The sequence below is a fragment of the Oncorhynchus masou genome, chromosome 6 (genome assembly GCF_036934945.1).
Source record: "Oncorhynchus masou masou isolate Uvic2021 chromosome 6, UVic_Omas_1.1, whole genome shotgun sequence".
In the NCBI taxonomy this organism is placed as follows: domain Eukaryota; kingdom Metazoa; phylum Chordata; class Actinopteri; order Salmoniformes; family Salmonidae; genus Oncorhynchus; species Oncorhynchus masou.
In genome coordinates, this window is record NC_088217.1 from 64583372 (window position 1) to 64596955 (window position 13584).

Here is a 13584-nt window from a genome sequence, read left to right on the forward strand (position 1 = left end):
CATACCAGGCCAAACACAGAAATAGAAAATCATAGACAAACTAACATAGACAACCCACCCAACTCATGCCCCGATACTAAAACAAAAGACAAAACAAAGGAACTAAGGTCAGAAACTGACAGCTATTCCCTCCGCGAGGCAATCAAACAAGCAAAGCGTCAGTATAGAGACAAAGTAGAGTTGCAATTCAACGGCTCAAACACGAGACGCATATGGCAGTGTCTAAAGTCAATCATGGATTACAAAAAGAAAACCAGCCCTGTCGCAGATACCGACGTCTTGCTCCCAGACAAAATAACAACTTCTTTGCTCGCTTTGAGCACAATACAGTGCCACTGACACGGCCCGCTACCAAAGCCTGTGGGCTCTCCTTCTAAGTGGCCAACGTGAGTAAAAAATGTAAACGTGTTAACCCTCGCAAGAATGCCGGGCCAGACGGCATTCCTAGCCACGTCCTCAGAGCACGCACAGACCAGCTGGCTGGTGTGTTTACGGACACATTCAAACAATCCCTATCCCAGTCTGCTGTCCCCACATGCTTCAAGATGGCCACCATTGTTCCTGTTCCCAAGAAAGCTATGGTAACTGAACTAAATCGCCCCATTGCACTCACTTCTGTCATCGTGAAGTGCTTTGAGTGACTAGTCAAGGACCATATCGCCTCCACCCTACCTGATACCCTAGACTCAATCCAATTTGATTACCGGCCCAATAGGTCCACTGACGATGCAATCGCCATCACACTGCACACTGCCCTGTCCCATCTGGACAAGAGGAATACCTATGTAAGAATGCTGTTCATTGACTACAGCTCAGCATTTAACACCATAGTACCCCCCAAACTCGTCATTAAGCTCGTGTTCCTGGGTCTCGACCCCACCCTGTGCAACTGGGTCCTGGACTTTGGCGGGCTGCATTCTCAGCCCTCTCCTGTACTCCCTGTTCACCCATGACTGCATGGCCATGCACGCTTCCAACTCAATCATCAAGTTTGCAGATGACAATAGAGTGGTAGGCCTGATTATCAACAATGATGAGACAGCCTACAGTGAGGAGGAGAGGGCCCTCGGAGTGTGGTGTCAAGAAAATAACCTCCTACTCAACGTCAACAAAACAAAGGAGATGATCGTGGACTTCAGGAAACAGCAGAGGGAGCACCCCCCCTCCTCCCCATCCACAGGACAGTAGTGGAGAAGGTGGAACGGCGTACACATCACAGACAAACTGAAATGGTCCACCACACAGACAGATAACCTCAGAAGGCTGAAAAAATTTGGTTTGTCATCTAAAACACTCAAACTTTTACAGATGCACAATCGAGGGCATCCTGTCGGGACGTGTCACCAACTGGTACAGCAATTGCATCGCCCAAAACCGCAAGGCTCTCCAGATGGTAGTGTGATCTGCACAACACATCACAGAGGGCAGGCTATCTGCCCTCCAGGTCAAATACAGCACCCGATGTCACAGGAAGGCCAAAAAGATCCTCAATGACAACAACCATCCGAGCCGCTGCCTGTTCACCCCAGTATCATCCAAAAGGTGAGGTCAGTACAGGTGCATCAAAGCTGCGACTGTTAAACAGCCATCACTAACAGAGAGGCTGCTGCCAACATACAGACTCAAATCTCTGGCCACTTAAATAAACAGACTTAACAAAGGTATCACTAGTCACTTTATATAACAACACTTTAATAATGTTTACATAGAGGGATCACTAGTCACTTTAAATAACACCCCATTACTCATCTCATGTATATACTGTATTCTACACAATCTACTGCATCTGCCTATGCAATGCACGTTCTCCCACTTAAAAAGCTGAGAGAGGCCTTTAATTTTCATCATAGGTACAATTCAACTATGAGAGACAAAATGAGGAAAAAAATCCAGAAAATCACATTGTAGGATTTTTAATGAATTTATTTGCAAATTTTGGAGGAAAATAAGTATTTGGTCACCTACAAACAAGCAAAGATTTCTGGCTCTCACAGACCTGTAACTTCTTCATTAAGAGGCTACTCTGTCCTCCACTCATTACCTGTATTAATGGCACCTGTTTGAAGTTGTTATCAGTATAAAAGACACCTGTCCACAACCTCAAACAGTCACACTCCAAACTCCACTATGGCCAAGACCAAAGAGCTGTCAAAGGACACCAGAAACAAAATTGTAGACCTGCACCAGGCTGGGAAGACTGAATCTGTAATAGGTAAGCAGCTTGGTTTGAAGAAATCAACTGTGGGAGCAATTATTAGGAAATGGAAGACATACACGACCACTGATAATCTCCCTCTATCTGGTGCTCCACGCAAGATCTCACCCCGTGGGGTCAAAATGATCACAAGAACAGTGAGCAAAAATCCCAGAACCACACGGGGGGACCAAGTGAATGACATGCAGAGAGCTGGAACCAAAGTAACAAAGCCTACCATCAGTAACACACTACGCCGCCAGGGACTCAAATCCTGCAGTGCCAGACGTGTCCCCCTGCTTAAGCCAGTACATGTCCAGGCCCGTCTGAAGTTTGCTAGAGAGCATTTGGATGATCCAGAAGAAGATTGGGAGAATGTCATATGGTCAGATGAAACCAAAATATAACTTTTTGGTAAAAACTCAACTTGTCGTGTTTGGAGGACAAAGAATGCTGAGTTGCATCCAAAGAACACCATACCTACTGTGAAGCATGGGGGTGGAAACATCATGCTTTGGGGCTGTTTTTCTGCAAAGGGACCAGGATGACTGATCCGTGTAAAGGAAAGAATGAATGGGGCCATGTATTGTGACATTTTGAGTGAAAACCTCCTTCCATCAACAAGGGCATTGAAGATGAAATGTGGCTGGGTCTTTCAGCATGACAATGATCCCAAACACACCGCACGAGCAACGAAGGTGTGGCTTCGTAAGAAGCATTTCAAGGTCCTGGAGTGGCCTAGCCAGTCTCCAGATCTCAACCCCATAGAAAATCTTTGGAGGGAGTTGAAAGTCCGTGTTGCCCAGCAACAGCCCCAAAACATCACTGCTCTAGAGGAGATCTGCATGGAGGAATGGGCCGAAATACCAGCAACAGTGTGTGAAAACCTTGTGAAGACTTACAGAAAACGTTTGACCTCTGTCATTGCCAACAAAGGGTATATAACAAAGTATTGAGATAAACTTTTGTTATTGACCAAATACTTATTTTCCACCATAATTTGCAAATAAATTCATTAAAAATCCTACAATGTGACTTCTTTTCTCATTTTGTCTGTAATAGTTGAAGTGTACCTATGATGAAAATTACAGGCCTCTCTCATCTTTTTAAGTGGGAGAACTTGCCCAATTGGTGGCTAACTAAATACTTTTTTGCCCCACTGTACATATTCTTATTCATCCCTTTACATTTGTGTGTAAAAGGTAGTTGTTGTGAATTTGTTAGATTACTTGTTAGATTTTACTGCATAGTCGGAACTAGAAGCACAAGCATTTCGCTACACTCTCATTAAAACATCTGCTAACCATGTGTATGTGACCAATAACATTTGGGACATTCCCATCAAAGTGTGTTGGTTTCACTTCCTTGTCAAAACACCACTAGGAAAACTGGTTTGCGATATCAATTAATAGCTCAGCTTTGTATCTGATTGCAAAATCATTTTTCTACAGGCAAGTCAAAAGTGCACCTGCCCATTTAATATTCAAGCAGTCCACATGCACTGTCAACAAAGGTGGCTGCCAGATCTCACAACGCTTGGGTAGGTGTCAAGTCAGTTGTATTTGTCACGTGCAAAATACAACACTGAAATGCTAACTTTACAAGCCCTTAACGAACAATGCAGATTCAAGAAAAACAAGTGTTAAGTAAAAAATAGATGAGTAAAACGTTTAAATAAAAACAACGAATAGTTTGTATTTGTATATATTATGGATCCCCATTAGCTGCTTCCAAAGCAGCAGCTACTCTTCCTGGATTCCAGCAAATTAAGACAGTCTACACAATTTTAAAAACATTACAATACATTCACAGATTTCACAACACACTGTGTGCCCTCAGGCTCCACCTCCACCACATATCTACAGTACTATGTATAGTGCGTATGCTTGTGTGTTTGTGTGTGTGTGTGTGTGCGCGTGCGTGTGTGTGTGACAATGTTTGTGTTGCTTCACAGTCCCCGCTGTTCCCCATTGTTTTTTAAATAGCTTTTAAAAATCTAATTTTACTGCTTGCGTCAATTACAGTGCCTTGCGAAAGTATTCGGCCCCCTTGAACTTTGCGACCTTTTGCAACATTTCAGGCTTCAAACATAAAGTTGTAAAACTGTATTTTTTGTGAAGAATCAACAACAAGTGGGACACAATCATGAAGTGGAATGACATTTATTGGATATCTCAAACTTTTTTAACAAATCAAAAACTGAAAAATTGGGCGTGCAAAATGAGAGCGAGTGCATTGGTGGACAGCACCTGGTGCTGAAATTAGTTCAAGGAGATTTGTTTCCAGGAATCTTTACCAAAGCTCATCTAGCTATTCACCCGTTTTATGCAACCTACACCACTCTGGAGTGTCAGTTATTTAACTGTGTAAATGAGAAAGAAAAACTTTTGTTTTTTAAATGGTGTATTTCAAATGTATCTTTGGTTTCATTGTAGTGTTTAGGCTACACTAGTGATGTCTTTGAATGACTGCTGAAAGATAAGCCTGTGGGATAAAAGAGAAACAAACCAACACAAAAACAAACACTATGCCACTCTGAAAAAACAGGTCCACGGCCAAACAAACCACACAATACATGATCAGTTTCCTTGGATACAATCCTGAACCCATATCACCCTGAATGATTGATTGTGTTCTATCTTTGTGCCAGAACATGAGACAACACCCTGGATGTTTTATGCCATGATTAAATGTTACATTGTTATGATGATTGTATAATGAGGTGCACCTGATGAACATGACAAAGCAAATGAAAGGAGTCTGTGTATTTTTCTTCCTTTAGACCTTGATGGAAGTATTTACATGGCCATAATTCGGTAAGATTTCTAAAATAATGCATGCATGCTTTACATACAGATCACACATCAACCCCTATGGGTCACATCAACTAAGCCTTTACACCAGGTGCAAAGTTTGAATCGTTAATTTTATTTTTTGCATTCAACTCCACTAGTGGGGGAACGCTTTCAGAAATGAAACCATTCCCGGTTTCAGGATCATGGACAGCTATCACTCGAACGCTATGGCTGCGTTTTGTGACTGAGGTTAAATATTTCATATTCGATTTTGACATCCATTAGGCTACTTGTTGAGCTGATCCTACTGATCCTGCACCTTCTGAAAACAGACCATTCAGGTGCGTCAGAATGGAACGGTCGCAACTCTAAAGATGTCGCGCACGACACAGCACCTCCAAAAAGTGTTCCAAGAAGAACACGATGGCGACAACTAACCCAGGACCAAGATGACAGTGGACATCAAAAGACAACATCACTGGCACTTTGCCGCCTAGCAGACACGTAAGCGAAAAACACTGGGCTGACATAGAACCCAGCCCTCATCCGAGAGCCACCACCGGCGGATTCAAGGCGAACGTAAATGCAGGTTGCCGTAAAACGGGTCTACACAAAGGACCAGTGCTGAGCGCAGGCTAGAGCAGAGGAGGGGGAAGAGAGACATGTTGCTACAGAAAACTAGCATCTTCATCGGAGAGCCATGGAGAACGCGGCCCCATCAAATCACGGCTTAATCTCCTCCAACACATTAATTGAATGTGAATTACAGATAATCGCGGAGGTAAACCAGCAGCACCACTCACGACACAACATTTAAGAGGTGAAAAACGCAAATTAGACCCCAAGTCAATGCATGTTGTGGCAGAGAAACCCCCACGGTGGAGTCGGCCGGTGAAGAAGCGCGTTACCAAAATATGACCAGGGGTGCTTGGACGTGTCTGCAGCAAGAAGACGGCTTCAAAATCTGGCTAGAACCCCGCGAGAACGAAAAGCCATTCACCGACTCAGAGCGGGCCCAGAGATGGCGACTGTCCTTGGCTTCACTCTTGTTTGTAACCATTCTGCTCTCTGATCACTTATGGTTCTGCGCCGAGGCGAAATTGACAAGGACCCGTGATAAGTTTGCATTGACGGACATGGGAGTTTACCCATCTGCAAACCCAATCCCATCATCCAACCTCCATTTAGCACACAGCAGCCTCCGAGAAAACGAATATGCTATTTTTGTAGGGAATTCTACCAAACCTTTGTGGCGACTTGAAACTTGCCATCGCGATAGTTTATCTAAAAACTGCTTTACTTTTGATGACGCCGACCATTTGTGCAAGGACCTTTCGGGAAAAGAAGGGACCCGGACTGTAAATATAAGTGATTTGTACCTTTCCTTTTGTAATTCTTATTCTTTTTTGGATTTGTTTTACGGGTCTACGAGTCCGGACAATTTGAACTGCAGTCTTGACGTGATTATTGATGGCGATGTGGCGAGGTGCAGCCTGTGCGTCCAGGCGTACCAGCGCTACGACCAACACGCCCTGGAGAAATATGAGGAATTTGAGCTTATGACTCAGAAATATGAAACGGATGCATATTCAGTGAGAACATGCATGGATGAATGTAAGGTAGGCTGACGGGGAACGTCCCCCAATCTGTTGGTTTTGCCTAAATAGATGTAGTTTGGTCTCATACAGTCGTCGATCGTCATGGTAACGGATGTCAGATTCAAGGAGATCCTCTGCTCTCTTACCAGAAGGCTCAAACAGGATGAGAAGCATATGGCCTTATAGTCTATATAGTCTTGCATATGGCCTTTTAGTCTATATAGCCTTATAGCCATGCATGTGTGTCTTTGGTTGCTTTTTCCACAATTGAGGAGTTTTAAATCGGTTGTGGAATGGGAAAAGGGCAAGGCCTTGAGGTGTCCTAACTTTCCTTCCACAGGCTACACAATATCACTAGAAATAGGCTATTATTTCCAAGCAAATATCAGCCAGATTTGCATGTTAATTCTTTCTGTAAAATATTGATTTAGATATTTTATTTTGTGCTTTTTAGTATATGGCAAAGATTACAATAGCTACTACTATTTTCCTATTCATGCATCATCCCGCACCGCACCACACGCAGGTGCTGGTCTTTTTTCAGGATTGAGCTGCGCATGCGGTGTAGCGGCCACTCGGTGCCAGGTGCTCCGCCATGGCCACTCCACATTGAGTACATTTCAATAACGTTAACAGGGCACCGGTGGCTTCCATTCCTAATCCGCTGGAAGGGCCTTTCCCCCCGTCGCATTTGGCACAGCTCGTTATTCGCCTGCTGTATGTAGCCCAGGGCAGTCTTATCAGTCGAAAACTCGACAATGGCGTTGAAACAGAATTACCACAGCTGCTCTCTTTTTATCACATAATTTATACCTCAAATATGACTATGTGGCCTGGAGGAAGCTCCGAACCTGTAGTATTGTTTTACACTTCACCGACTGGTTGGTCAAGAGCCATTAAAATAGAGGTCTATGTTTCAGTGTGCCCTTGCCATCTCTATTCGGTAATTGTATGCAACATTCACGAGTAGCCTACTTGGAAAACATCGTTTATAGTGCATTCGGGGTTTTTGGTGTGAGATTTCCTGTGCCTTTAGAGTTTCAGTATAGAATTGTTGTTTAGTTTTAATCTTATTTTTTTAATAGTCGACAGCCAGACAGCTACTATGGACGTGTGTGAGAGCTGTCCATGGTGCTGAGATCCATCTATAGAAAGGCGACGCTCCAAGCGAATGGCAGCCAGGCGGTCAGTATTCATGAACCAGTCAGTGACAACAAACAAACAAATCATGATAAATCATCAATTAAATAAATGCATTTGCTTGAATATGACTATGATTCTGTATGCACACATAGGCTACAGTAGCGCACCTCATCTTATTAATTCACGTGAAAGATCAACACAACAGAGGGAGATTGATTCAAAATGTTTTATTCAGCATTGTGGAGGGGGGGTGGGGGTGGGGGGGGGGCACAGTGTGGGATCGAGTTGCTCCGAGACACTGATCTTGGGTCAGTTTCACATTTCCCCCACTAATGGTTAAGGCTAGAATTGGGGGTGAGGGAAATGGGGCATCACCTGAAGTGCTCTATGAAAACAGGTGTCTGTAAACCCAACATATGAGTCATGATAATAGTGTGTGTGTGTGTGTGTGTGTGTGTGTGTGTGTGTGTGTGTGTGTGTGTGTGTGTGTGTGTGTGTGTGTGTGTGTGTGTGTGTGTGTGTGTGTGTGTGTGGTGCTGAAAAGACAGCTCCCAGCCTCCCACCAATAGGCCAGGAATCACTGTGATGAGGATATTTTATGATGATTTTGGCAGGTTACCTTTGGCAGGATGCTTTCGTCCTTGTGGAGCTTACTGTGGTTCGAAAATGATGAGGTAACACAACCAAAACATTGGCCTACATGCTCATATTTGTTTGATAATTATCAAGGGACATCTTCATCACTACCAAATGTTGGTTAAGATTAGTTCTCTCTTATCAGTATTTTCAGTTAATTTGTAAAAAAAAAAAAAATGTCTTTTGAATTTCATCCTCTTTTTTTCTCTCATGCTGTCTCAACCGCTACTCCAGTACGACCTTCATCCCTGGTTTTGACAGGCAGATGATGGATGTTGAGGACATCACTCTAAACCCCAAAGCATTTTTAACTCAAATACATCTAGTAAGTTGTACTCAAAGTCAATGAAAAGTCATTATCACTTAAAAATTTTAATATGGCACTGACTCAAAACTAAATGAGAAGTCACACCAAGATTTTTTTTTTTAAAGATACAGTATGATAACAAATTAACTTTTTTCCCCAGCATACTCTACTGCAGGTAGATGTTTTGGAATTGTTTTTAATATCTGTGTTTATGCAGGTACATTGATTGATTGATTCAATCATAGAATTTTTGCATCGATAAGGGAAATGGTTCTTAACCCGAGCAGTCATTATGATTGCAGGTTGCGGGTGAATACAATTCTCAACTGTTGGATAGATGAATACAGGCTAGATTCCAATAGGAATTACACATCACTTTGCAAGCCAGCATAATGTCATTTACAGTTAGTGTTTCAAAATTCTTGTAAATTTCCCAGGTTTTCCAGAAATCCTGGTTGGAAGATTACTGGAAAAATGTTTGCGAAAGTTTGCAACCCTACTTGTAAACTACGAGTTTCCGGCCACTATATAAGGCCTTCTGATATATGTAGTGGTTCAATGACAATGATAATATTCACCTAGGAACTCACTTGGGGAAGTCCAAAGGACTGAAAATTGATGAATTCAAAAACCATGTCTCAGTCACTAACAAATACAGTCATGGGTGGAAACTATACAAATGGATCAAAAAAAGGCAAGGCACACTGGGAAATTGTTAAAATCAAATCAAACTGTATTTGTCGACTACAACAAGTGTAGACTTTACTGTGAAATGCTTACTTACAAGCCCTTCACTAACAGTAAAGTTCACGAAGAGAAGAAAATATTTACCAAGTAGACTAAAATAAAAAGTAACACAATATCGAGGCTATATACAGGGGGCAGGGTACCGCGTCAGTGTGTGGGGTACAAGTTAGTTGAGGTAATTTGTATATGTAGATGGGGGTGAAGTGACTTTGCATAGATAATAAACATTGAGTAGCAGCAGTGCCCCCCATATATGCATATTCAATGTAAATTGCTTGTGGCTATTTTATTAATTGTTCAGCAGTCTTATGGCTTGGGGGTAGAAGCTGTTGAGTAGTCATTTGGTCCTAGACTTGATGCTCTGGTACCGCTTGCCGTGCGGTAGCAGAAAAAACATTTCTATAACTTGGGTAACTGGAGTCTCTGACAATTTTATGGGCTTTTCTCTGACACCGCCTATTATATAGGTCCTGGATGGCAGGAAGCTTGGCCCCAGTGATGTATCGGGCCGTTCTCACTACCCTCTGTAGAGCCTTATAGTCAGATGCCGAGCAGTTGCCATACCAGGCGGTGATGCAACCGGTCAGGATGCTCTCGACGGTGCAGCTGTAGAACCTTTTGATGATCTGGGGACCCATGCCAAATATTTTCAGTCTCCTGAGGGGGAAAGGTTGGTATGTTTGGACCATGATAGTTCATTGGGGATGTGGAAACCAAGGAACTTGAAACTCTCGACCCACTCCACTACAGCCCCGTCGATGTTAATGGGGGCCAGTTGGGCCCACCTTTTCCTGTAGTCCACGATCAGCACCTTTGTCTTGCTCACACTGAGAGAGAGGTTGTTGTCCTGGCATCACTCCTCCATATAGGCCGTCTCATAGTTGTCAGTGATCAGGCCTACCACTGTTGTGTCATCAGCAAAATTAATGATGGGAGGATGCTGTTGATGTGAGCCATGACCTGCCCATCAAAGCACTTCAAGGTTATTGACGTGAGTGCCACGGGGTGGTAATCATGTAGGCAGGTTACTTTTGCTTCCTTGGGCACAGGGACTATGGTGGTCTGCTTGAAAAATGTAGGTATTACAGACTCGGTCAGGGACAGGTTGAAAATTTCAGTGAAGTTACTTGACAGTTGGTCCGCACATGCTTTGAGTACACCTACTGGTAATCCGTCTCGCCCAGCGGCTTTGTGAATGTTGACCTATTAAATGATTTTGTTCACATCAGCCACCGAAAGCGTTATCACACAGTCATCCAAAACAGCTGGTGCTCTCATGCATGCTTCAGTGTTGCTTGCCTCGAAGCGAGCATAAAAGGCTGGTAGGCTTGCGTCACTGGGCAGCTCGCGTCTGGGTTTTCCTTTGTAGTCCGTTATAGTTTTCAAGCCCTGCCACATGTGATGAGCATCAGAGCCGGTGTAGTAGGATTCAATCTTTATCCTGTGTTGATGCTTTGCTTACATTTACATTTACATTTAAGTCATTTAGCAGACGCTCTTATCCAGAGCGACTTACAAATTGGTGAATTCACCTTCTGACATCCAGTGGAACAGCCACTTTACAATAGTGCATCTAAATCATTAAGGGGGGGTGAGAAGGATGGGTCATCTGCTTGTTTGATGGGTCATCTGAGGGCATAGTAGGATTTCTTATAAGTGCACGGATTAGTCTCCTGCTCCTTGAAAGCAGCAGCTCTAGCCTTTAGCTCGATGAGGATGTTGCCTGTAATCCATGGCTTCTGGTTGATGTATGTACGTACAGTCACTGTGGGGACAACGTCGTCAATGCAGTTATTGATGAAGCCAATGCCATTGGATGAAATCCGGAACATATTCCTGTCTGTGCTAGCAAAATGGTCCTGTAGCCAATTATCTGCGTCATCTGACCACTTCCGTGTTGAGCGAGTCACTGGTACTTCCTGCTTTAGTTTTTGCTTTTAAGCAGGAATCAGGAAGATATAATTATGGTCAGATGTGCCAAATGGAAGGTGGTGGAGAGCTTTGTGTGCATCTCTGTGTGTGGTGTAAAGGTGGTCTAAGATTTAATTTTCTCTGGTTGCATGGGTCATGTTGGTAAAAATTTGGTAAAACTGATTTAGATTTTCCTGCATAAAAGTCCCCTTCCCCCACTAGGAGTGCTGTTTCTGGGTGAGCATTTTCTTCTTTGCTTATGGCCTTACAGAGTTGGTTGAGAGCAGTCTTAGTGCCAGATTCATTCTGTGGTGGTAAATAGATGGCTACGATGAGAACTCTCTTGGTAGATAGTGTGGTCTATAGCTTATCATAAAGTTACTTTACCTCAGGCCAGCAATACCTCGAGACTTCTTTAATATTAGACATCGCGCACCAGCTGTTATTGACAAATAGACACACACCCCCACCCTCATCTTACCAGAGGTAGCGTTTCTGTTCTGCCGGTGCATGGAAAATCCTGCTAGCTCTATATTGTCCATATCGTCGTTCAGCCACGTCTCGATGAACGATAAGATGTACCAGTTTTTGATGTCCCATTGGTAGGATAATCTTAATCGTAGGTCATCAATTTTATTTTCCAATGATTGCACGTTAGCAAGAAAACGGATGTCAGTGGGAGTTTACTCGCCTACGGATTCTCAGAAGGCAGCCAGATCTGCGGCCCCTTGTCCTGCATCTTTTCTTCACGCAAAAGGCAGGTACCTGGGCCGGTTCCAGTGAAAGCAGGATATCCTTCTCGTCGGACTCGTTAAAGGAGAAAGTTTCTTCCAGTCCATGGTGAGTAATCGCTGTTTTGATGTCCAGAAGTTATTTTCGGTCATAAGAGAAGGTAGCAGCAACATTATGTACACAATATGTTTAAAAAAATTGTTACACAAAACACAATAAATCAAAAAAATAGCACGTTTGAGTAGCCAGAACTTATCCGGTTTTAAAGTGTAAAGGGTGTGTTTCTCTCTCTCTCATTGAGGAGACATGGACAGGGAGTCTTGTTCCAGTGGTGTGTATATGAACTCAGAGGTGTTAGCACGGTCACACACACTTTATCTCACTGTCCAATTACTGTAAAGTATTACAGAGCTTCAGTATTGGAACAGTTATTCCAACCCCAACAATCATGCTTGCATTCCAAATGACATCCTATTCCCTATATAGTGCACTGCTTTTGATCAGAGCCCTCAAAAGTAGTGCACTAAGTAGGGAATAGGGTGATTTTTGTGTTGTTTCTATCTTGAACTACATGCTTTTGCCATAGATTCACTATGTCAGGCAGGTCCTATATCTGTTTGTTTGTGCTGGCTTGCCAATTCCTATTGTCAATGTTTGGTGTGACAATGAGAATAGGAGTTGACAAGATAGCGCAAATAGATCTGGGACCAGGCTTGAGTTGCTATGTGTCACAATATAGCGTGCCTGATGCAGTGCGTTCTGTTGGCCAATTGACTGCTGTCACAAGGGGCAGGTTCAAAGAGAGGTCACTCTTCAGAGAGTTGTATGGAAACATCTGGACATAGATACTTGTGGCTCAGTTGGTAGAGCATGGCGCTTGTGGGTGTGTGTGTCTGTGTGTGCATGTGTATGTGTGTGTTTAAGTAGTGGCTGGAACAGAATTAATGGAATGGTATCAGCCATTACTATGAGTCATCCTTCCCTCACCACAAGTGAGTGAGTGATCCCTCTGGATTCCCCCCTTGTCAGACAAACAGGTCATCTACAATCAGGGTTGGGTAGGTTACTTTCTAAATGTAATCCGTTACTGTTACTAGTTACCTGTCTGATATTGTAATCAGTAATGTAACTTTTGGATTACCCAAACTCAGTAACATAATCTGATTACATTCCGTTACTTTTAGATTTTTTTCCCTTTTAGAGGCATTAAAAGAAGACAAAAATCTATGTTACCAATTGAACGATATCTGTTGCAGGATAAATCAGTGTTAACGTTTACATAGCTGGCCATACAGTGGGGCAAAAAAATATTTAGTCAGACACCAATTGTGCAAGTTCTCCCACTTAAAAAGATGAGAGAGGCCTGTAATTTTCATCATAGGTACACTTCAACTATGACAGACAAAATGAGAAAGAAAAAAAATGCAGAAAATCACATTGTAGGTTTTTTAATGAATTTATTTGCAAATTATGGTGGAAAATAAGTATTTGGTCAATAACAAAAGTTTATCTCAATACTTT

General features: G+C 42.9%; 1 protein-coding gene across 1 annotated transcript in view; it reads left to right on the forward strand.

Annotated features, from left to right (window-relative positions):
* The first annotated feature begins 5822 nt into the window (after positions 1-5822).
* The window catches only part of nalf1a (NALCN channel auxiliary factor 1a), a 69967-nt gene continuing 62205 nt past the window's right edge, over positions 5823-13584 (forward strand). The window contains exon 1 of the mRNA XM_064969383.1: positions 5823-6608. Within this exon, the coding sequence (XP_064825455.1) occupies positions 5904-6608 (705 nt within the window). The 5' untranslated portion in view covers positions 5823-5903. The remainder of the gene's footprint in view (positions 6609-13584) is intronic.